The following is a 25,087-nucleotide window of genomic DNA, read 5'->3' on the forward strand; positions in this document are numbered from 1 at the left end:
CAACCCGCAGGCTGATATTCTTTGGAGCATAAACATTTAGCAAATATGGCAATTTGTATACTTCTTCCAGGATTCTCATCCTCTTTTATCACACAGCAGGCTCCGAGTCTGACTCAACACAGACATTATGAATGATAAACCAACAGAAAAGTTTCCTTTCCCAAGTATTTTCATGAGATCAAATGATCCGAGCGTGAATCGGGAAGCGGCGCCGAACAAACTGCTTCTTTTGCTGTTAAATTGAAGATGGAAGAAAGAGAAAAAACAAATGAGTGTGGCCTGCGTCTCTCTGAGTGAGCTGTGAGGGTTACTTAAGGGTTAAACCCGTCTGCTCTGCCTCTGAGGCTCCGCCTCCTTGGAGTGACTCATCATAACAGGAAGCAGGAAGTGCCTGCGTCTCGGCTCGTCTTATCTGTCGCAGGACTCTGGCTGTGAGGTAAGTTTTGCCTCTGACAGTTGTGTCAGTTTCATATGAGAAATAAGTTTGCACTGAAATGCTTCTAAAGACACGTGGTGTCTCTCAGGGGCAAGTAAACTTAGACTTATGTGTATGAAGAAGGGCTTTGTGTTTGACCTTTGCCCTGCTTTCGTTTTGACAGCAGAAACAACAGGGTGTCAATATGGCGGGCAGGCTCTCCCTCCAGGAGGTGGACCTCTCCTGCTCCATATGCTGCGAGATCTTCCGCGACCCCGTGGTGCTGAAGTGCAGCCACAGCTTCTGCGCGCCCTGTCTGCAGCAGTACTGGACCCGAGGGCCGCGCAGGCGCGACTGCCCCCTGTGCCGGAGCCAGAGCGTGGACGAGCCCGTGCCCAGCCTCACCCTGAAGAACCTGTGTGACGCCTACATCCAGGAGGGCGAGGGAGCGGAGGAGACGACGGCGGCGGGGACGAGGACGGCGGGGGATCTGTACTGCGACCCGGGGGAGATGTGCCCTCTGCACGGCGAGAGGCTGAAGCTCTACTGCGTCCCGGACCAGGAGCCCATCTGCGTGGTCTGCCACACCTCCAGGAAGCACAAGCAGCACGACTGCTGCCCCGTCAGCGAGGCGGTGGCGGACGTGAAGGTAGGCTACCCGCCGCGATGAGTTCCTCGAGCGGATGTTCATGCCTTCGAATGAATGTACTATTATTGACCTCCTCAGGACAAGATGAAGTCGGCCCTCGGCTCGATGCAGGAGAAGAGGGACGCTTTTGACCAAATGAAGAAGAACTACGAGGATGCTGTGGAATACATTCAGGTGACCTTTCTGCCGAAGACCACACACTCATTAAGCGGCGCCTCAAGCCATGCTCACGCTGATTTATTATTATTATTGTATACTTCAGGTCCAGGCTCGCTTCGTGGAGAGACGGACCCGGGAGGAGTTCGAAAAGCTTCACGGCTTCCTGGTCGCCGAGGAGGAAGCCAGGATGGAGGCGCTTAAGAGGGAGGAGGAGGCGAAGCGTCGAGCGGTGATGCAGAAGATCGAAGAAATAGTCGGAAATATAACGTCTGTGTCCGAATCCATCCGGGTTTTAGAGGAGGAGATGGCACTCAAGGGCATCGCTGTCCTTCATGTGAGTTTGTAAATATGTCAAATGTGAAGAAAAAAAAACGCATGGATACTCACAAAAATATACCTTTTTTTCATTTCTTATTATGTAGTGATTTTGCTTCTTTTTGTTCCAGAAATGCAAGACGACATTGGCGAGGTAAGAAAGGAACTTTTGCCTTTTCAAGTTTTCTGTCTTTTCGCTGCTTCTTTCACATTGAGATGCACAAACTGCTTATTTCTGCTCCCTGCAGGTCTAACAGCCCAATCCAAGATCCGGTCATGCCCCCCGGAGCCCTCCTGGACGTGGCCACATATCTGGGGTCCCTGAAGTTCCACGTGTGGGAGAAGATGCACAAAATCGTCAAATTCAGTGAGCACAGCGACTCACTTGGGTCTTGCAAGACTGTGTTACCGGAGACGGCTGACAGTCTGACATGTGTTTTATTTCTTCCAGCTCCGGTGACTCTGGACCCGAACACCGCCGCCCCGTGGCTCATCCTGTCGGAGGACCTCTCGGGCGTCTGCGACAGCGACGAGAAGCAGAAGATGCCCGACAACCCGGAGCGGTTCGACCCCGACACCGGCGTGCTGGGCCGCGAGAGCTTCGCCTCCGGCAAGCACGCCTGGGTCGTCAACGTGGGCGACAACACGGCGTGGGTCGTCGGCGTGGCCAAGGAATCCGTCCAGAGGAAAGAGAAAGTGTCCTCGGTGCTGAAGAACGGCTACCTGAGCGTGTACTTTTACCACAAGATGTACTTCGCGGGCACCTCTCCCTTAACGAGGCTCAACCTGAAGAGGAACCCGCAGAAGGTCAGAGTGCAGCTAGACTGCGACAAGGGCCGGGTGTCTTTCTACGACCCGCAGGACGACACGCACATCTACACCTTCAAGCACGTCTTCAGCGAGAGGGTCTTCCCGTACTTCTGGGTGGGCTGTCAGCAGTGTCCTCTGACGCTGGAGCCGCTGGAAGTTTCTCTGAAGGCTGTGGAATATTTCTGAACGTGCTCCCAACTTTTAAGGAGGTTTTTTTTTTTTTCTCACACCGTACGAGCCGAACATCCAGAATCTAAAATCATATTGAATCATTTGAGCTCTTTCTGTGTCCTGGTCCAATGAAATGTCTAATATGAACAGCTTAAAACATAATTCATACTTTTGTCTGTACACAATTTGGCCTCTGTGTGGTTGTGGTTTGATGAATCAAAGTTTGTTAAGTGATTCTAAATTTTTGCTTGACAAACTGACAATTTTGTTAAAGTCGGATATATTGCAAACTAAATATGCTTTATGTGCAAATACTACAATGAGAACACTGGTCTACAAATAAATTATTTGCTATTATCATTACTCCCGTTGATTTTCTGCAACCTGGAAGTCCTGTCTGTAGTCTATAATGTAGTAATAATTGACATTAACAATGTTAATATCAAGTTTAAAATTTAAATTAAATATTGATATACACATGATAATATTGTGTAAATAACCCAGCACCTCTTACACAACTTCATTTATACAATTTACAGTTATAGACTCTGTCCCCACCTCCATTTTCCTCCTTTTTGGAGTGTAGTTGCCCCCAAAAAAAGACAAAACGCACAATAAACCAAATCAATGATGAATATAGTTACACAATTAAAAAAGTTACTCATTAGGAAATGATGGGTGATTTATTTTTTATTCCTGCCTTCATATAAAACAATATATTACATCGGTTTGTATGCAGAGTAAGTGCAGTTTATTTCATCAGCTATTACTTCCGCACTGGTACAGTTGTATCGATCAGGGCCTGACTCCTCCCACTGACGTCACATGTCTGCAGGTCCTTCTTCGACGCGAGCAGCCACTTGCTGCAGTTTCTTAATTGACTTCTCTGAACGAGTCGTAACAGCTGACGTCCTTTTAACTTCCTGACTGCGCTTACTTGGTTTGAAACTGCCTATTTTTTTTCTTTTCGACGCAGGAGGGCCTCGGCAGGTGTCACGTTGAGGTGAGCCAAAGAAAAACTCATTGTGGATGAGCTCCCATTAGCTCGGCAGAGCCGCAATGCTAACAGTGCATGCTGTTAAAAAACGTGTTGGAGGTCAGAAGTCAAAGGGGAGGACCTCCAGCTGCTGGGCTTCAGTACAGCCATCAACTGACAAACACATTTAATGTGATAACTTATTAACTTTACACTGAGCCAAACTCACAAAGCGTAAGCCTCAATCAACTATTTCTGTGTTACATTTACTCAAAATTAATACTCCAATGTGTTTTTTTTAAATTATTTGTTTTCATAGGCGGTCGAAGATGCTCAACGGGAAAAGAAAGAAGAAGGCAAACAAGGGAAAGAAGGATCGCGATTTCGTGGTGTGGCAGCCGCCGTCCAAAGCCTCCAAAGTCGGCTCGGTGCCTTGCTCGGGGGTCCTGCAGCCCCAGACGGCCGTCCGGGTCGTCACTCGGCAGCACGCCGCCTCCCAGAGTTCCTGCGTCCCGACGCCAGCCCCGCCTCTAATGAACACCCAATTGCTTCAGGGTCAACCGGCGAGCGTGTTTGCCAAAGCTTTGGTCCGTCCGGAGGGCCGCGCCACCAAGCCGCCGGCCCCGTCCAGAGTGCCGGTGCCCTCCCCGTTCCACACTAAGGACTTCTCAGACGTCCCGGTCTGTGACGACTTCCTCCTGGGTTTGTGTCGCGCGGGGAGGAACTGCGAGGAGCACCACACCCCTTACCCGTTCCACTGGCAGCTGTGGAGCATCGTCATCCACCAGTGGGTCGACGTCCCGCCCCGCTGTCAGGTCTTACTGGAAAGGAGCTACTGCAATGTCAAACTAGACTGCATCGACCTCAAGGGGAAAAAGTGAGCGAGAGCGCAGGGAATTGCTCACCGAGTCGGCGAGTTTGGAGTCAAACACACATACGTTTGCGTATTTTTAATTGTGACCTTCCAACGCTGTTTCTGTCCCAACGCTCCCTTTAGAGATTTCCACCGTCTGGACTTTGACTCGATGGAGATTGTCGACTCACGAAAGTATGACGAATGTCGCCGACTCACTAACTCCGAAAGTGCGGTCAAGAACCCGTACTTTCCCAGCAAAGGGAAAATCTACTGGTGGAACGATGTAGACTGGACGGAGTACGACCAGGTGACGGTTTCTCTTATTTTTCTCTTACTCTCCATCTTTTACTTTTGGTATCCTCCCCTTTTTATTTCTCACTCTGAGCTATGAGCATCTCAGTGCTCACTGACCGCCTCGCCTCTCCCCAGGATCTGTCCTTCTTGCTGCTGAAGAACATGGGCCTGAAGGAGCCCTCGTGTTCCTTCTTTATCGGCTCCCAGAAGTACGAGGTGGACTTCACCACCATGACCCAGACCAACGTCTCCACGCGGTTCCGCAGAGACGTCCGCCGCAGAGCCTCATACCGCTCCCCCGATTACATGCGGCCTTACCTGCAGTCGGTATCCATTTCTCTGGGTCTCGGTTTCAGTCGCACGATGGGGAACACGTCAAATGTTGTATCGGTGTGATATACAGACTCCATTTCCTTCAGCACAATGATGGGCTCCATTCCCTCTACTTTACGCCCAGGACAGGAATCCTGACTGAGACCGTCGGGGATCCTTCTGGGGCCAACTTCGGCGCGGACCCTCTAGAGGAGTTCACCTCCTGGTACCCTCCCGTGTGGCGTCTGGACTCGGAGCAGGACTACAGCGTGGTGGACCTTCCGGCCGGCACACAGGCCTACCGCAGTGTCCAGAGCCTCTTCTACGAGAGCCTGTCTGAGACGGCGGTGGACGTCATCGGCATCCAGCAGGTCCAGAACCTCTTCCACTGGGACAAGTACCAAAGGTCCAGCGGCGGTTTGTGTCCTAAAAAAACGATTGTGATTGATTTTTCAAGACGCCCAGATGGCATCCATTCAGTCTAAATGTCCGTCTGTATTTAAGTGACGTTCAGAAGCGAGAAAGGGGAGGAAACGTGTGCCGAAGAGACTTCTGCGTTGTCGTTACAGGCACAAGGCGTACATGAAGAAGAAGCACAACAAGTTTCAGGGGCCTCTGGAGAGACATCTCTTCCACGGCACAACCAAGAAGGCCTCGGAGGACATCTGCCACAACAACTTCGACCCGCGCATGGCCGGCGTCAACGGGACGTCCAACGGCCACGGCTCCTACTTCTCCCCCTCCGCCTCGTTCTCCAACGCCTACTCGTACACGGCGGGGCCCGACAAGGTCCACCACATGTTCCTGGCCAAAGTCCTGGTGGGGCAGGCGACCCTCGGGAGCAGCACGTACCGCCGGCCGCCGCCGCTCCGCGGGTCAAATCGGTTCCTCCTCTACGACGCCTGCGTGGACGACGTCGAAAACCCCACCATGTTTGTAGTTTTCGACAGCTGTCAGTGCTACCCGTACTACCTCATCAAGTACAAGGACCTGCCCAGAGTGATAGATATTTGATGAAGAAAGAGGACGGGCCTCAATAGTAGTTAGCAACTTTCAAAGCACTTTACTTTTTTATTTTGGTTAAAACATTTCACTTCGATTGAAATAAGCATTTTTGTTTTTCTGTTAGTGTTCTGAATCAAATTTGACATCTGTCATGTGCATGAAAATAAACTGTTCAGTGAATGCTTTGTATTTTTTAAACATGTTTAATAATCGATTGTCATACTTTCATTGTTCAAATAAAACAGTATAAACATGTCGTCAGACTGGAATGTGTTTCACAGAAGTCTCCTGAAAAGAAGTCGTGTGTGTGTATATTTCAAAATATCTTCTATAAATTCCTTTTTTTTTTTCCTCTCCTCAAAACTCAATTAGACAAAATGACAAAACAGGATTTTCATAAATTGCTGGCACGCAAGTTATTCACTTATTTATACTCTTGATCTCATGATATTTGTCATTTCTGAGCAGGAAACGCCCACATCGAATGAAGTCGATATTTAACCCTGAAACACACGGAGCATCATTTCTTAAGTGGGTCCAGATCAGACTGATATTAAAATAACAGTTATTTATATACGATAGAGTTGTTTCCAAATGTCTCTCACAGACATACAACACTGAAACAACAAAATATTCGAGACATGTAATGATGACGTATAGACCCGTAAAGGACTTCCCTTAAGTTTCCTGTATAATTCAGAAGGGAGGAGACACTGGCAGTTCTATTGACGCTTCGAGACAGACGACGTGTACAACACGGCCTCCGTCTCAGCTCCGTGAAACGTCTCCTCTGTCTTGAATACGACTGACAACAGGAGACAGAGGTCTGGATGTTCTTCACGTTTTTTTTGTGTTTTTTTTTAAAAGACTACTAGAAGAGATCGAATAAGGCATGACCATGTGTTTTATATACAGTATGTATATCCTTTCTCTTTAAATGTGCAATTCTGCATTTTTTTCCCCTCAACTTATTCACGCAAAAAAACTCACAAAAACCATAACACAGGCCTGTTCTGAATAATGCACTTTCCACACAATAATAATATAAAAAGGGTTGACGAAACAATAAAAAGATTGATTTAAAAATGAGTCCGAAGTCGACGACAGATCAAACCAACGTCTCGTGTGAAGATGGAAATTCTGACCGGGATGCAACTTACCTGCCAGAAAAGTCGAAAACAACTTTCCTTTTTCCCTCATTACCTAATAACTGTGCTCAGTTTGGCCAGACGGTGGCGCCAGAGGAAAGGCCGTGTTGCTAAGTCAAAATGGTTCATGCCGTGTGGAGTAAAATCTCACTTAGTGTGGCAAAGACTTTAAATGTAGAGGCGACAGAAGACACATCGTTAATACACACATCGCCCCCTGCAAACGTTGACCGGGTCGTTGTCGGCTCTTTTTCTATTTGCACCAAATGTCTGATAAGAGTTGTGTGTTCTGCTTTGTCGTTTTCCCTTTGTAGTTTGTATACATGTGTACACGTAAACTGCACAAAATGGTTAAATTGATACTGAGAGAACCCCGCTTGAAAAGGAGAAAAAAGCTTCCACACAGAAACAAAGAGGCGCTTCTTCAGTCTCATATTTGTCTCTTGACTTCTGTAAGGACAGGAGAGGCGGAGTTAAAAAATAAAAACAGCGGTTTATTCACAGGCCAACTTGCTGTCGAAGCTCGACAGGCCGATGGCGAAGGCCTGAAGAGCGCACATGGGATAGTTGTAGTCCAGAGTAAAGATGTCTTCAGCCACTCGGCCAAACTGCATGACGATGTAGTCAGCTAGAGAGAGGGAGGGAAGGAGAGAGAGAGAGCGAGAGAGCGAGAGAGCGAGAGCGAGAGAGAGAGTGTTAATCATCACTGTACACCTGCAAATGTGCAGGGGGACAAAGAGTGAACATTGAGGAGATACTCACGGTCGTTGTCGTGGACTATTTGGAAGTTTTTGACCGACGCTTGAGTGACGCGGCCGTGGAAGTTCAGCACGTACGACTGGGTGTCGTCGTTCCACACGGGCGCCTTGTTGTGCAGCTCGATCAGGTTTTCCAGCGAGGGATTCTGACACCTGCTCAGGAGGCTCTCCTGCTCCTGAAACACAGATCACATTCACAACGTTTAACGCGCTAGCGACCCTTTTGTTCAGAGGAAATGTTTCCCAGGAGCGCCAGACTCACGCTCTGAGGCCTCACGGGGACTCTTTCAAAGTTCATGTTCATGCCCGGGATGATCACGGTCATCTTGCGTGGTCCTTTGAACCCCAGCACGTTGGTCTCCTGCCAAATGGAACAAGGAGAGCGTCACAATTTGACTTCACGTTCGCAATGAACCCGGCGGTGGCCGCAGCGGAAGCTCGTGCGCTTCCTCTTGTCTGCCGTTCACTCACGTAGCAGACGGCGGCCAGTTCCTGTCGCGTGTTGCTCTCCTCCAGCAGCGTCCCGGGGTTTTTGCAGGGGTTGATGCCGCTGTCGTACACTGTGAATTTGGTGCCCATGAGGTTGGACCTGATGGAATACACGAGGCGGGTTTCATTTGGTACGGACCGTCGTTGCGTTTTACTGTTCACACTGACTTTTGTACAAACGAACCGAGAGGAGGAACACCTGAATTATTAACCCCTTGATTGGACAGTTTTGGCCGTGTGTTATCCGGCATCAGCAGCAGCACAGAGTTGGATGCCAGAACAGCACCTTTAACAGCTTTTGACCTAATTAAGCATGAAGAATAGCTGCCCATACGTGTTGAATTGCATAAATAGGTTGTGAACAGACTTCACAACCAGCAGATGGATTAATTAGCAGTTTAGCTTTTGAAAATCGTGCCCAGATGAACCGCACTAAATGGGCGAGTTTGTTTTCACCGAAACAAACAGGTTCCCAACCACCAGCAAAAGACCTCCATGGACGTAGATCAAAGCAGAAAGCGCTATTTTCTACCTCAGTTTTCCGATGAAGCTCTCTCCCTCTCGCGACAGATCCGTGGCATCCACTGAAATCAGGTAGTTGGAAGTCTTGCTCTTCTTTCTCTTCCTTCCTGCCAGCAAAAAGACCTAAAAGAAGAAAAAAAAGAAACATCACAAAAGACAAATGTGTTGACAGGATGCTCTACTCCTGAGGGGTTAATTATTTGCTCATCTTCTCGTTGATTATGTAACTCTTTAAAAATCTGGATTCCGACATTAAAGCAATCTATTTCCCACATGGCTGCACACTCACCCTCTTCCCGTCCTCTCTCTCCATGTGCATGAAGTAGGTCGGGTAGAGGCCGCGGTCCATGCCCTTCTTGTCCCGGGTGATTCGGCATTTAACGGTGACGCCGCGTGGAGCCGGATGCGAGATGAACTGCTCTGGATTGGCCACTTCAATCAGTGAGCCCTCTGCTGTGGGTGTTCCAGGGGTCACCAGCTCCTGAGTACAACACGGTGCATGAACTTTTTAGTCGAAGTAACTTCATATTTTGTATTTGGGGGTCGGGATTCGTCTCTGTGTCGGCGGGTGCTTTCGTCGCGCTACTCACTGGAATGTCCTTGCCACTGGCGGCAGAGGCGGGTCGGCTGTTGGCGGACAGAGAACGTGAGTGTTCTTCCTCCACGTCGTCCTCACGCTCGCTGTCTTCGTCGAAGTTCATACTGCCAGACAGACCTGGTGAGACAGGAGTGGCGATGGTGTGAGGGAGCTTGAATGCTCCATTGAGGCCTTTGTAGTTTCACAAAAACACACAAAAGACAGTGGAAAACACATCTTGGAAGCTCTGAGAATCTTTTTTTTTTAAACTTGGAAATATGCACAAAGACTTTCCAGTGATGTTCTTTAGATTTGGTACAAAAAAATGGATTTCACAGTTATTTCTTTGGTTCATCTTTGGTCTTTGATATCTGAAAACTCATTTAGAAATGATGCAATACTGAAACCGTTGAAGCAACAGTACTGCATTATTCAGTTGAAATATATTTTTCAGAAATATTAACCAGGGTATTCCTTTTACTCAGGGGAGACTTATTTAATCTCTTTAACAGGAAAAGAGGGAAATTAATAAAACATCGTGATCAAACTAAATTGTAAATTGTATGGCATTATAACTGTGTAATCCTCCACAAGAGACATTTTTAAATTTTCCCTTACTTCTAGCTGTTGTTGTGCTGTTTCCATAGAGGTGTAGAAACAAAACACAGACAAGGTGAATACAACGTGACAGGAGCACCCACATTTTTTTTTAAAAAAATCAAGAAAATAAAAAAAAAGCCTTGAAACTGCTCGAGGTTCAGAGGCTCTGCTCAGCACTCACCCCGACCGAAAGGTCACATTCGGCGCCTCAATACCTGTCACAAACCATGCGTCTTTTTTCAAAGACAGTTTCTGCAATGGCGAAATTAATGTGAAGAGGACGCACAGCTTGCGTCTGGCTGAGGAGCTCCGTGCAGTCACGCAGATGTAAAATGAGCCTTGGCTCAACTGAGGCCGGTCGAGGCTGCTTGAGACATCTTTCTTGTCATTGATAATTGGATTTATCAGCCGGGACGCTACTCTTGGTTTCAGCTACAGCCCGTTTTTATGTGCTGTCAGAGGATGGCAGCGGTCCACTGATATGGAAAGATCGCAGTGAGCAGGGCGGTACTTGTGTCACCGGAGCTTTGCAATGTTTAAGAATTGCTTGACCAGAAACTACATTCATGATAGTAACGTGGTTTGGTATAAAAGTAAGTTGCACAAGTTCCCCAATATATAATCTACAGCTTTGAATTGATTGGATGGTAAAAGCCTGCTCCTTGACACACAAGAGCATTATCTACTTGGCACACTTTCTGCCACTTCTTCCCTCCACCTGGACCAACATGCCACGGGCCGGGTGAGCGCTGGCCTCGGCCGTATTGAACAAGAATAATAACGTGACGGACAACACGGCCAAGCACAATATTTATACTGGGGTTGTTTACAAGGGATGGATCCAGGATTCGCAGCTATCTCCAAGAGACATCATAAAACACATGGTCGCAAACGTTAGCTTCCCGCTAACTGTTGACGCCAGGGCTCCAATGAAAACTCCCAAAAAGTTGGCAAGTGGCTCATGCAATCAACCATGTGGAAATGTCATAACTCATAATTGGCTCATCATCAACCTACTAAATAACCCCTACCTAAAAAAAAAAAAAAGACATGATTATCAACACGCAGCTGTGCAAGAATATTTTCCATGAAGTCAAAAAGGAGCTGCTCAAAAAAGAGCTGGTCAAATATGAGCATACCACAACTTTTTCTGTTTCTCTGGAGGGTTTGGAGTGTTATGCAAGGACAATGAGCCAAAAATACCTTCTGCAAGTCCTGAGGAAGTGTTGCTATGATGAACTGAGCTGGCATCAGCAGTGAGGGCTTGCATTATTGAGAAGAACAATGACATTTGCCACCGTGGCACCACATCTCCCTGAAGCCCAGGGAAAAAAATTACAGCAGCTTTTGGTCATTTGGTGACCTTGGATTGGATTCACTCGTGGAGCTGCTATAAACCTCAACTTTGAGCTTTTCAATGACCATGTTTTTAGGATGGAGAAACGATGTTTTCTGCTCCACAGAAAGAAAAAAAACTACACGACCCACCGCGGGGGCAAGGTTTTAATGCATCCACCCGTCAACTTCATACAATGCCCCGGCCTATTATTAAATGACCCATTTCTCACTGCGTCGCCATCCATCACACCACTGCCTGCATGTTCTGCTGTCCCACACTGCAGCAGCAGAGTGCTTAAAATACTCAGGGGATATCAAGACGTCTGACAACGGCTGCTAATCTGGAGTGACTGAGAACTCCGACGATGTCTAAAACGGACTCTGGAGTCATAATAAGGCGAATAATTAAGCAGGCGTGTTCATGAAACCAAACTGTATTTGACTGAAGACACGGCATCTTTTAACTCAGGATACAAGTCAATCTATGGATTTAAAGTGATTTAAAATGGAACGTAGTGCCTGAGTAATTCTTCAGGAAAATAAAATTAAAAGTATATTCAAGTCTTAAAAGTAATTTCCTATCAATTAGGCAACGTTCTCTCTGTCATTGAGCCTTTTTTTTCTCCTGCCCAATACATAATTTACTTTGATTCCCCGACCCAGTGAGAAGAAGTTCAGTGGGTGATTTTTCTTGTTTCTTTGTTCCAAATAAGGAAATTGTTACTTTCTTAAGTAGTTTCTCTACTTCACAAAGCAAATCTGTGTTTTGATTATGCCTCTTAAGAGGCACACTATATTACTTTATTTTGTCAAAGTGCATTTGACTACCAACTGGGTGCAAGTGAGGGGAGAGAGTTATTGTGGCACTAATTCCAGAGGTCCTCCCTGATTAGCCACAGACAGGAGGTGAAGTAATGGAAAACTGCTGGTTTGTGTTCAGGAAAGTGGAGGAGGAGTATTTTCTCTTGAAAAGCCAAATACGTATTATGCTCTGCCAGGACTCACCTTGTTTCTGCAGCAATTGATGGATATCTGTCTTGATTTTGATCAGCTTCTCGGTGTCTCCATCTCTCTCAGACTCCTCTGCAACAGGCGACTGCAACTCGGACTGGGACTGGCTCGCTGACAGGATATTTATTCCCAGATTAGAGGCTTCTGAGCCCAAAAAAGCTGCCGGGCCATCGATACCTGCAGAAAAGGAGACTGGTCAGCTGTTACCTAAGCTGTTTAAAGGTCTCATGTGGTGCTTAACACGAACGTAGCACATCGAGGTCAACCTGTCATGCAGAGATGAGTGCTGTGCAGAAATGATGCAACATAAAAAAAAACAGGATATTTCCTCACCGTCTATGGTGACATCATTAGTCAAACTGACTCGAGACTCTACCAAAGGGGCCTGCTCCTCACCCCGCCGCAATCTGGAGCGCCGGGGCTGAGCCTCTGTGTTGGGCTGCACCATCAGGGGTTCCTGGCGCTTCCTCCGCTGCTTCTGCTTCAGCAGGGCCCTCTGGAAACCACACACGCATAAATACATACGGTTTCTATTCAATGTTACAAAAAGGGTTGAGAGGGCTGAGCCAAGCTGGAGAGCATGGAGTCAATGAGCTGAGGGGAATTACATTAGCCTGCATGATGAGTTCCAACCTGTGCCTATCAGTTGGTATTAAAAATGGAGAGAAGGATAACATCAAACATGAGGACACTTAAATACAGACGACAACTGCAGTTACAATTATTCTCAACAAACAGCTGAGGCTGATGGGTATTTTGGGTTATTATTGGACAAGTAAAAATTCCAGTTGCATATGATTAAAAAGTACCTTACTTTGGAACATAGCGTTGTGTCAACCTGAATGTGTCACATAATAACATTTTTTAAAAAGCAGCCTTTCTTGGTATAGAAACCTTGAATTGCTTCATTCACATGAGTATAGTGATGGAGCAGACCGTACGGGTGATGCCATGGCTCAGTACAGGTGATGTGAATACAGGATGACTCGCACAACAGAAAAACTCCCCTTAAGGGAGAAGCCAAAAGATGAAGGGAACAAAATGAAGCCATAATAGAACCCGATAATCACGCCAAGGCATGAATACCTCTGAGTGCACTCAACGGGGCCACTGAATAGCAGAAATAATGGGTGCTGCTAGAGCCTCATTTGGTGGTATGCTGCATTTTTCCATGTTGAAGAGTGGCTGACATTTTATACAATGAGGTTTTATAGAAATGAGGCAGGTCATCGACTTATCGTAAGGTAAATGGACATGATCTCAATCTTTTGAACGTTATTGAATTATCGGACGATATATGGACATGACCTTGATTATTTTAATGTTATCGACTTATCATATGATGTATGGATGTATTATTAACTTAAATTAATTGCTCTTTGAAAGGTTGTACTTGCATTATTATGCTTGTATAAATTATTGTAATATCAGAGGCATGGAGTAGTCTAAACAAGACAAACAAAAGTAGTTTGTAACAAAATGTGATCGATGACATGCAGTTTCATTTTCCTCAACTCGACTACGCAGCATTAGTACTTGCTGGAGGTGGCAGCTGTACATCATATAGTGATTAAGTTTCTTCATGCTGTGTCCACTGCCCACAAGCCCCAGTCTCACCGGCTGCTTTGTGGTCAAAGCAGCCGGTGGATTACGTAAGCATATTAATTAGTGCGTCAAATGCACAACAAGTCCTGTTCGGTGATGCCGTTTAGTGCGCTTGAAGAGACAAGGAGGCCTTGTGTCATATTTGCCAGACCAAAAAGCTTCCATAACTCATCAGTCAGGGAGAATGTCTCCAATAAATCTGTCTCGGTGTTTTCTGTAGAAGCACAACAACATCTGCTGCCACTGGTATGACTTAACGGTTAAATGTGAAGAGTTGACATCTCCAGCAGCATAAAAAACAACGGATGGGAATATATATAAGAGGTACACAGATACAAGTAATAACAGCAATATGAATTGTATCAGTGAATACATTAGTTCTTTGACGTACTCGTGTCTGATAAGAGATTTGTTATAATAGCAAAAGACTCTTTAAGAGGACCATAAAGCATGCTCGCTATATGGCTATAAATAAAAGCGACTAATGAATAAAACATACAACGAGATTATCATAATGAACGTCATTACTGTTGAAGTCATAAATAAATGTGGAAACATAGCCAATTTTTAAATGCATAACTATGGTGTTGGAGGGGAGAAACACAAAAAAAGAGTTCTATGTGAAGATGAATATTTTCTTTGAAGCTCCTCTTTTTTTGGTGGTTTCCAAATAAACCATTAATATTAACACATCTTAAAAATTCTCTTGAATAAATGTTTTTTTCTACATTCGGTTGATGTGATCTGACTTATTCTGCCTTTTGACAAGTGACTTTTTAATGAATTGAATTAGATCGATTAGACACAACTGAAAACAAGACAATCAGTTCTTTACTCTGGACTAATTCTTCATACAATCACAGTCTGACCGGTTTGTGGAGCCCTCCCTTCTCGTGGCTATTTAAAGCCAGTCTATTGTAATATTGTATTCTTTTGTCAAGACTCTGCACTTGACATATTGAGACCAGGATGTGACTTCATTCAGGCTCGGGCAGTCTTTCCTGTATCGGCCAAAACACGAGGTAAAGTAGACCAAACTATGACTCTGATTAGAGGAGACGGACTGCACATTGATGTTTTTTTTAAAGAAATCTGACGACAAAAGTGGAATTTAATCAGCGAGATATTACTTGGTGTTCGAATCTTACCCATCTCAGACAGAACGTTTAAACAGCCCCACACCTCATACAAACAGTTATGTTCACAAATAAAAAATATACATATAAATCCGTGACAGAAACATTAGAAATTACCAACCCCTTCCATCGACATCCTGAACGAGTGTGAGCCAAAGTTAACCGGTTTCTTTATAGAACAAACATCACGAGTCCCGCTTGTCCTGAGGTCAGACGAAAGCACGTTCTCCCAGCTGAGCGCCAGTGTGTGTGCGCACGGTTGTGTGAGCGTACGCGAGGTTGCCGTTGCTAACTGAATCAGCTGCATTAGTGCTCCGGCAGGAGGGGGAGGGAGGGGGAGAGAGAGGGGCTGTGAGGCTCAAAGTGAGATACGGTGCTCCTGGTATCTTTGTCTGAATGGTTTTCATTCTACCATTTAAAATAAGGGGGAGGGGGGCCTACAGAAGAAAGACATATTTACTTTTAATTAATATTCATCCATTTTCCTGTTTGTCCCCCCTCTTGGCATAAGAGCATGTGCGTTTGTCCTCATGTCGAGTTATATAAGAACAGAAGACTGTTTGGACTCAACTGAAAGTGTGCAGCATACAGTCACAGTGGGATCATGGGACACACACACACACACACACACATACACACACACACACACACACACAAAATCCTTCTCTCTCTTTGAACTCAGCAATCTGGCCCTCCCGCTCTTTTCTGCCTAATATGTGAGATAGCAGAGAGCGGTTTCCAGCTTAAATCAAAGCTCTACACCGTGGCTCTTCGGCGAGGTTAGGGATAAAGCGTCTTATAGAGACTCTTCCCCCCTCCCTCCTCGAATGAAAAGACAACAAATATGTGACAGAAGAAGGGCTATGTGAGGTAATGGATGGAGATGAGGAAACAATTCAGCCTCAGGAGTAGGTAAGCTTTAAAACTCCAAGTGACTGTGAAGGTGAAAAACTGGAGATTTCTGAGTCGGCGGCAGCAGAGCGGCTCCTGCCAACAGCCGGCATGGCACCCGTTGGTGACACCAGAGTGGCAGAACCCAGAGTCCTCTCAGAGTCACTTTTAATGTCTCTGGTTTCATGCTGAATCTTGGCAGGTGCTTACAAATACAACAGGTCAGCTCTCAAAAGCTTCAACTATGTGTGAGTTAGAAGGCTGCATCAGGGGAAAGGTGCAGCATAACAGCGAGGAACCAGACCTGGTTTTTATTTGACAAACTCAATTTTCCAGTCCTGATACAGGCACCTGGTTTGGCCGGTGTTGACTGTATGTCTCACTGTGTGGAAGTGGGCTCAACTTTAAGTATTGCTTTCCTCACTTTGTAAAACAAAATGTAAGAAATATATATTTACTGAATTGTTATTCATAATTAATAATGCATGCACCAGCAACTTGGGAGGAAAAACTACAAAATGAACATGAATTACAATTCGAGTGCAAACCGCTTTTAATGCAGCATAGTAATAAATGGCGCTATTTGAGTGAGTATTCCCTTTGGAACTACTATGATAAAAGAGTAGAAACATCAAGATCTTGATACCAGGAAACAACGAAAATTGTGTGCGTTTGTGAATGGAGTTTGGCTTCCTACCTGTTTCTCCAGCTTCTGTTGCATAAGACTGCCGCTGTCATCTTCGATGCTACTGCAGAGAAAAAGAAGAAGAAGAAGAAACCTTTCAGATAAAGATCTACACTTGAATTTGATTTCTCATATCAAACCAGTAGAGGTCACCAGTGCTGTTGCACACGGGGCAATAAAGGCCTCGTTTCTGGCATGGCCTTGAATGAAATAAACCAAGTCAGGCGTTAACATGCTTCCAGTCACAGTAGTGGCATTTTTTTTAAAATTGTAATGAAACCAAAAAAATGCCCAATCTCCAGGTCAAAAAGCTTCTAAGCTTGTTGGTGAAACATGGCATAACTCATTCTCTGGAAAGGACAGACGGGGAAGAAGAAAGCAAGAATAAAACAGAAGGAAAAAAAGAAAGCTCCAGCTGAGAGGATGCCTTGAAGTCTGGCTCCTTTGAGAATTCACCCACAACACCTTTCTAAAGGGACCGGGCCCGTGTTGCTTAGCTACTGTGAGGAGAGAGAAGGGCAACAGCGGGAGTTTGTACTGCAGTTAAGAGACCTGCAGGATCCCAAGTCACTCACATGGGCTGATGTAATGACTAGGGAGGTCATCTGTTGTTCCTTTTATCTCTTCCTCTCTGATAAGCACAAACATACCCCATGTTCTGCTGGGCTGAAAATAGGTATTTTTATTTGTATTTCTTGAATAGAGGACTATGGGTAAAGGATGAGAAGTGTTCAAATCAGGCTGCCTATCTCTCCATCAGGTAAGCTCTTTTGATATCTGACTCACTCATCTCTCCTGCCCTCTATTTATAAGTCCCTCAGTTCAGTCGCATAACATCCTTCCCACAGCAGCTCTTGTGTGTGTAGGTGATGACACACACTTCTTGAAAAGGACCTCAAGCCCAATGCTGGCTGACATCACTCATCACTCGGGGACGGTCGCCGGATGTCAAAAGGTGACGAGATCCCGAAACCCATTTATTTGAACAGGCCTGTTCTACTTTTCACAGCCCGGAGCCCCAACAGCCGTGATCTGGTGTGGGTCACCTCGCGCCAGCCGTGTCGCGTCACGTGTAACTCCCTCTCCAAATGTCGAGGCCATAATGTCACCTGAGAACAAGTGCTGGTCACAAGGAGAAAGGTATAGAGGATGCAGGAGGGGATAGTAGTTTTTAATATATACAGGACTGCCGTTTAGGATGGTGGGGGAAAGATGTTTGTGTCAAGGTTGCTACAGGTCTCTACATGAGTTGTGGAAGTCTGTGGATTAGGACACAACAACAAATCGATTTAGATTTCCCATTGAGTTGTGCCCTAAGTAATGCTGTTGTCATGCTACAAGTATAAGTCCGATCAAACAGCCTCCATCAGAAAGGGTTTCCAACCTCATTTAACCCCGGATGCAATGTTTTTACTGAAAAGAATTTAATTAAAAATGTTTGTCGGCTTCCAAGTAGTCAAGCATGTTTTCCCACACAAAAGGTGTGACACTTGGTGGAGCCACAATAGAGTAATCATGAATGTTAAAAGAGTCTCCGCAGCATCTTTGACATGAAGCAGTTGGATTGCCACGTGTCCAAAGAGGTCGAAAACAAAACGGTTTTCCGCAATGATTAAAATGCCCTTTGAAAAAGGAATGAAGACGTCCGCTAACTTGGTAGTTCGGGACACAGATTGGAATTATAAAGTGTGTGTTTGTGTGTTCTTCAACTACCTTGCCATCGAGTTAGAGAAGCTGGCAGAGCTCGACGGTCTTCGGGGACAGCGGCCGGACGGGACATGTGGAGAGAGATTTTTTTAAAAAGGAGACGGAAACAAGATCAAAAAACTAACAGAAGTTATGCTTTCAGAGGACAGTAATGATCCGAGGAGGTTAAACAAACTGATAATTAAGAGAGAGGACAGCTGAAGAGCAGGTGCGACATAACATCAAGGACAACATCATTCAGAGCATTATCATAAATACTTCAATCTGTTGGGGGTTGAGAGAATGTCCTCTGCTGCAAAATGTTCTTACACACACACACACACACACACACACACACACACACACACACACACACACACACACACACACACACACACACACACACACACACACACACACACACACACACACACACGTCCAGAGAGCCTCATCACAGCTGTGAGTGATCAATGTTGCATTAGTCTGTCACAGCTTGGGTGACAAGAGAAGGACGGGCCCCCGTTGTCCCTTCCTTGTGTGTCAGGCGATGGTCGCCATGGAGACTTCATCTCCGTCAACAGCGCACCTCCAGCAGCATTGATTAAAGGCCTGCAGCCGGTTCTTGGGCTTCGCTGTAATCGGAGGTCTTAGCACCGTGCGGTAAAGATTTACAGACCGACAGAGGGAGGGGTCCGCGAGGGCGTCGAATTACTGCCGGGCTGCATATGAAAATCTAAATATTTATTCAGGTGATGTATGTGAGGCGAATGTGCAAAATGATACAATATAAAATGTGGTTTTAATGCTGTAAATAATGACGTGATAATAGCTCTCCATCACACAACTGTTGATTGAGGGTGCAGAGGAGGACAAGTTGACAATATCAAGCATATTCAAAAGAATTTGCATGGTATTAACCAGAGGGATCTTATCATCGGAGCAGTCCATTTTCAGCTGTTGTTCGTTTTAATTAAAAGCCGTCGCCACTTTAAACAAAAAGAGAATTGGAAAGTTGAATCAGCGCAACGTAATGTCCGCCACGGGCAATTCAACCCCCGTCTCAGAGAGAACACAGAATAAAAGGAGGACACATGAGATTAAATGCTTCGGTCCCTGTTGGCTCACTTATGTAAAACTGATCTGCGGCTATAAGTGCTGATCTTTGTCAAGTGTACCAGTTTTCTTTTTTTTTGCAATGTGGCTCTTTTGCATAGAAAGGGGGACAGTTTTGCACCAACTGTATGCATATTACCTCATTTGAATATGTGAAAACAGCACAGGAGCACCAAAGGTGCATCGCAGAGGTGCAGATCAGTTTTGCTGGGTGCTTTTGGAATTGTTTGTTTACAATTGAGCGAGCGTCAAACGGGAGCTCATCCTTCCGCTCAGTACTACTTCACTCCTTGTAAAAGCACAAATTGTGTTTTTCCCTGATTTCTGCGTGTGTGTTGATTATTCAAACAGGATTCAGACTGTTCATGTTCACTGCGCTTCAGAGATGTTGGAATTTTTATTCATGTGTTTTACTTTGGTCAGAGACGGTTATTCCCCCACTAAATTGTTAAGCATTTATTTTCCGGGAATATCGCCGCAGTTTGCAAATATACCAATAATGCAAGTCAGCATTCAGTCACCAGTGTGTCACCTCCTTACCCAATAGATAGTGTCTGCACAGAAATTAATTTCAATACGTTGCCACTTTAACGCATACACAATAAATAATGCAATATCCACCTCTTCATCTGTCTCAATATTAAACTATTCCTTTAAAGTGTTTGGAAATGTGAAGAAAGCAACTGATAACAACTGTTGTCTGCTATTCTCTGTCCTCAGCATCACTCTGTCCTTTGACAGAGTTGTTCCCCATCTCAACAAACTAATAGCTAACATGGTGGTCTAAAAATAAGGCATGAGGTTTATTTACCATCTCTAATAAATGGACACACTGCCATGACATCAGAACCAAGACAGTGCTGACCCCGGACAAAAACAACGCAAACAGGCCATATTGAACAGTCACAGCCATTTCAGTTGTTCCAGCAATCAGTTGGATGGATATTCTGAGCAGATCCTTAGTTACATGAGTGTTCCAATCAAACAGCCAACCGCATGCGGAAAGAAAAAAAAAAAAGGAAAAGAAAAGGAAAAACAGCTTGGACGCTCAAATCGCCAACTCTGGTTACAGCGCAGTCACGGCCTGAATAAGTAACGACATGGTGGCAGAAACATGAGCGAGAGCCACATCTTTGACTGCAGGTCAGCCTTTCAGCTGGCCAGAGGGGACAGAGCGGGCCACTGGAAGAAACATTAGAGAGGCGCTGACCCCTCGACAGTCCTGGCACAGGCCACTGTGCAATACTCAACCCTGCAAAGTCAATACAGCTCGGAGGACTAAAGGAAAAAATGTGTTGGTCTGTGTGTGTGTGTGTTAGTGCAGGAGCCAGTTGCCTTGCTGGAACAAATAAACCATAAGTCTTGAGAGAGCACACAAGGAAGGCTATTTTCAAACAACTGCCTCTATGGTACAAAGAGCATAACGGGTGTGTGTGTGTGTGTGTGTGTGTTTGTGTGTGTTAGCTACCTGTATGACCAGCGGCTGTATGCGGGCTGAGCTCCCTCATTCTTTAAAGCGTCCATGGATGCGGCTGCAGGAATGCTAATCCAGTGCTCTCTCTTATCACAACCACTCTTCGAATCACAGCGGCGCTGAGAGTTACTGTGCGGTCCCACCTAGCGGTAAGTAAGCCCCGCAGGCAACAAGATCACTGACAAAGAGTAGCGGTGTCCCACCCAGGGGAGTGACAGCTATAGCCGTGCTGATGCTGTGAGCTGGTTGCCATGACTTCACACCTCGGGCAACTCACAAGGGTTCAACTTGGGGGCAGGTATGAAAGTGACAGGCCTAAACACTTTCCAATGAATTTCATCGAAGTGACATGAGCAGGATTGACACCATGAGTGACACCATGGGTGCAACGGTTGAGCCGTTTATGTTTGATATATAAACGTCACTTCTTCCCAGTGGCCGCATATGTTTTCAAAATATAATCTATTTTCCTCGCCACCCCATGAGTTCTTTTGTTTTACTGCCTGGTAACTTTCTAAAAAGACCCAGCAGCCACTGCTCATATCCTCTGACTCATAAAGCGGCACTGATACATCAAACCACAGTCTGCCTGGCATATCACATATATGCAATAGTGGGAATTTATTGAGCTTTAAATAGCTTAAATTTCTTTTTAAACGTTATTGCCCTGTCAGCATAACTGGATCACTCCATGTTAAACCGTCGGCATATGAGTAAGACGTGCCAGCTGGTGTTCCTCATGTCAAAAAAGCATACGCTGTTTAAAAAAAGGTAATTCATCGGCTAAAAACTTGAAGATTACCCTTTCTAAAAACAGACATGATGTGGGGACCTTAATCCAGTTGCTAGGAAACCAGAGCCTCCCAATCAGGTTTTTTTCTGAGCCTATTTGCAAGAGCAAGAGGAGGAAGAGCGGCGAAAATGAAGAATGTGTTTGTGTACGTTTGTCCTGAGAGATGGTTGTGAAATGGCAAATAAGTCAACGGATGACAAGCAGGGGAATTATTCACCACAGGGAGTAATTATTGAGCTCAAAACAAATGACGTAAAAAAAAGCTACAAGAGATGATAAGGATACCACTTCCCTTGGGGACCTCGGGGGGAACACTCTCCTCGACAGTGATGATTCGCTTTGTTTGGGCAACTTCGAAGTAAATATCATTAAGTCTGTCAAGTGTTTGGCAATTTGAATCTCCTCGTTGTGGTAGAAGCCACTTGGCACTGATCGTAATGTTGTTTTAGACACGCAGCAGAAACGGCGTCTTCAGTGAAATGTATGCCGTGTTGTTGCATTCAACCAGGTCAAAGTGAGTCTATTACAAATACCAGGGATGTTTTTTTCAGTGTCTCAGCGATTGATCAACACAGTGGATTACTCTGGCCAGCTGGGCCGTATGGGTTCCGAATCCACTGGGCAAACTCAGTGAATCGCAACTCAACCACAAGCCACGGTGTCTTTAGAAAGGTCAAGCTTGGGGTTATAATGGGCAACCACGAGCACCGAATTATTTTTCATGCATTGATTCCTCTCGGGGAACCAACACATTACATGTCTGGCGGTTTAGTCGGCTGCATTTCCAACTGTGCCGACAATTCCTGCAAGCTACTGATGCATGTTCGGCCGAAAAAACTAAAGAAAAAAAGTTAGTTGCTTGTTAACTTTGTGACCTTCCTGACCTTGTTCCTTACTGTACTCCGATAAGACATTACACCCAGTCTGCAGGATATTGGCGGACTTGGCTTCAGTCATCAACAACAACCTGAAAAGTTGTTTGCTATCATTGCATCTTAGCCGATAGCTGTAGGCTGACACAGGAAGTCTTACAGATTTCTCCATTTCTCATTTTGGTTTTGTGTTTGCCATTTTCACCCACTAACCCTAGCAATGATAATACAACAAGCGAACAGAAAACTTTATTGGTGACTCACTTTCAACACTACACTCATGCTAGCAGTCTGTCCAACACTACACTCATGCTAGCAGTCCATCCAACACTACACTCATGCTGGCAGTCCCTCCAACATAACACTTGTGACGGCGTTACAAAACTGCCCCTCCTCAGATGTCAGCTCTGTAAGGAGGCTCCGGTATTTGGAAGGGCTTCACTCGAACATCTTTGTTTTTTTTTAAACTTTTTATTTTATTTTTACTCTCGAACATCTTTGTGTTTTGGAAAAATAAATCTGCAGTGACACAGGGCTACGAGGAGTAACAGTAATACGAATAGTGATCAATACCTTTATATAAAAAGGTAATAAAAAAGCAATGAGAATAAGGGGCTTTTTTCTGCTTTGACAGCCTTTTAAAGGTTGATCATTACAAATGCAGAGTCAGCCATCTGTGAACTTTAGAACACAAACTGTCTGGGTTCGTGGAGCCGATGAGCAGTGTGCATCACAGCGTGTGTGCTCATAAGGAGCGAGTCCATTGCTGTGTCTCACATTTCGAAAGCTGAAACAGTTACAAAGCCAAGAGTTTTCCTCGTGTTTGTTATAGACATCTGGGGAAAAACATAAACAGGGTGGAAGCTAGTCCTTTTCTAATGAACCCACTGACTGGCACCACTTGGGTTAATCAAATAATTAGACTGGGAATGTAACAGGAAAGGATGGGAGGTACTTTGATTTGTATCTCCCTGCTAAATGAAAGCAGACATCTGCACCAGTGCTTGAAATTGTGTAGCTTCCATAATGCACACACACTTGTGAACACACACAAAAACAAGGGATCTCTTTTTCCCCCAACACCTATTTACGTGACCAGCAGAGTGGACATCAGAGGGAAAGTGTTGGAAGCCCTAATGTGCAACTATGCTGAGGTGAATTATGCGAGTCTGACAATGGCAATGAAACTTTCGGATTCATGTTTACAACGGATCCCTCCTGTTTCTTTCAAATGTAAAATACAAAAAAAAAATACTTTTTGTATTCACAGAACCTTACTTGTTTTTACTCCGTTGTCAATGCATAAGGTTAATAACTTCAGGGTTAATAACTTTATGGGTGGGGATGACGTGTGACGTTACTACTTCTCAGGAACTCTTTTTGACACAGAGGAGACAGAGGCTGCACACAGACATGCTCCAACACGACACGCACACTTCTGTTGTCCTAAATGTCCTTTTGCTTCACCGGATTGAGAGCTGATTCACCATCTGTGATGCAGAACACTCAATACAGATAATGCAATGGAAACTGATCAGAGAAACGCTGCATTCCAACTCGTCTTTCAAGAGTATTTTGGAAATTCCACATTCCTAAACGCAACGCTACATAAGCTGGGTTTTTTTTGTTACATTGTATCATACCGCAGGAATGTGCAAGTCGAAATACACATAATGCTTCAATTTGTAACACATGTTACGTCCCTGTACATATATGAATCTTTTGTATCTTTTTTACGTTTTTAAATGAGATGAGTTCGCTCACTACTAGTGAAGTCCATTGCTGTCCAAATTATGTCCTATTCGTATTGGCGAGCAGACATGTTGTTTTAGCAGCGAGCAAACCTCGACACTCATTAAAGCACTTATTAACTTTAACGTAACCGACGAGTTTTTTTTTCTTTTTCCATTTGTTCAGCTGTGACGTGAAGAAATTCGTGAGGAGATGTGTGTGCGTGCTGTGACACTTCGACCATTACCTCGCTCACTTTAGCTCGACGTGAAAATGAGTAACAGGTATCGTCGAAACGAGAGAAAAATAATTAGACGTGCTTTCCGCCGGCTGTGTTTTTATCCGCGAGCTGTGAGACGGTACAGCTAGCTTGTTGCCATTAGAAGAAGCTAGCGTTAGCTGCCTCCAAGGAGCGCTTAAAAAAAGAAAAAAGTTGTGGGCGAACGGTCAAGTTTTTACGTGGAAAAAAAAGAAAACGGTCACGACACCAGCTAGCTTCTCGTGCCAAACTTGGCTAAACGGAACATGTACTAACTAAATACAAAACGACAAATATTTCATTTTCTTACCTTATGCTGTAGTAAGTCATGTTTATTCACGGTTGCTAAGGCAGGTCCTCGTGCGGCGGAGCTCTCTTTTGTGGACGCGATAGAGGAGAGCTCTGTTACTTGGTCCTTAGTTACCGAGCCAGCTAAG

At 45.2% G+C, this 25,087-nt stretch overlaps 3 protein-coding genes across 5 annotated transcripts; 2 read left to right on the forward strand and 1 right to left on the reverse strand.

Annotated features, from left to right (window-relative positions):
• The first annotated feature begins 387 nt into the window (after window positions 1-387).
• Window positions 388-2,896, forward strand: trim35-14 (tripartite motif containing 35-14). Of its 2 annotated transcripts, none has more exons than XM_068586239.1 (7): window positions 388-436; window positions 603-1,064; window positions 1,143-1,238; window positions 1,327-1,557; window positions 1,670-1,692; window positions 1,787-1,905; window positions 1,990-2,896. In XM_068586239.1, the coding sequence occupies exons 2-7, from the start codon at window positions 621-623 to the stop codon at window positions 2,532-2,534; spliced, it is 1,458 nt and encodes a 485-aa protein (XP_068442340.1). In that variant the 5' UTR covers window positions 388-436; window positions 603-620; the 3' UTR covers window positions 2,535-2,896. The 2 variants fall into 2 exon arrangements, with proteins under 2 accessions (XP_068442340.1, XP_068442339.1); XM_068586238.1 differs by having other exon boundaries at window positions 390-436; window positions 600-1,064; window positions 1,990-2,895.
• Window positions 2,897-2,918: 22 nt separating this feature from the next.
• On the forward strand, window positions 2,919-6,169 carry LOC137791359 (protein mono-ADP-ribosyltransferase TIPARP-like). Its single transcript, XM_068586237.1, has 6 exons — window positions 2,919-3,522; window positions 3,815-4,372; window positions 4,493-4,658; window positions 4,781-4,968; window positions 5,103-5,363; window positions 5,527-6,169. The coding sequence occupies exons 2-6, from the start codon at window positions 3,825-3,827 to the stop codon at window positions 5,969-5,971; spliced, it is 1,608 nt and encodes a 535-aa protein (XP_068442338.1). The 5' UTR covers window positions 2,919-3,522; window positions 3,815-3,824; the 3' UTR covers window positions 5,972-6,169.
• A 1,414-nt stretch (window positions 6,170-7,583) lies between these two features.
• Window positions 7,584-25,084, reverse strand: tulp3 (TUB like protein 3). Of its 2 annotated transcripts, none has more exons than XM_068586241.1 (12): window positions 24,961-25,084; window positions 18,436-18,474; window positions 16,735-16,786; window positions 12,739-12,901; window positions 12,400-12,582; window positions 9,470-9,594; window positions 9,169-9,360; window positions 8,890-9,002; window positions 8,340-8,457; window positions 8,131-8,229; window positions 7,873-8,044; window positions 7,584-7,738 (listed from the first exon to the last, which is right to left on the reverse strand). In XM_068586241.1, the coding sequence occupies exons 1-12, from the start codon at window positions 24,978-24,980 to the stop codon at window positions 7,605-7,607; spliced, it is 1,410 nt and encodes a 469-aa protein (XP_068442342.1). In that variant the 5' UTR covers window positions 24,981-25,084; the 3' UTR covers window positions 7,584-7,604. The 2 variants fall into 2 exon arrangements, with proteins under 2 accessions (XP_068442342.1, XP_068442341.1); XM_068586240.1 differs by lacking the exon at window positions 24,961-25,084 and adding an exon at window positions 20,990-22,420.
• Between the last annotated feature and the right edge of the window lie 3 nt (window positions 25,085-25,087).

The sequence above is a fragment of the Clinocottus analis genome, unplaced genomic scaffold, assembly GCF_023055335.1.
Source record: "Clinocottus analis isolate CAN_PGR_092001 unplaced genomic scaffold, fCliAna1.0.p SCAF_20, whole genome shotgun sequence".
In the NCBI taxonomy this organism is placed as follows: Eukaryota; Metazoa; Chordata; class Actinopteri; order Perciformes; family Cottidae; genus Clinocottus; species Clinocottus analis.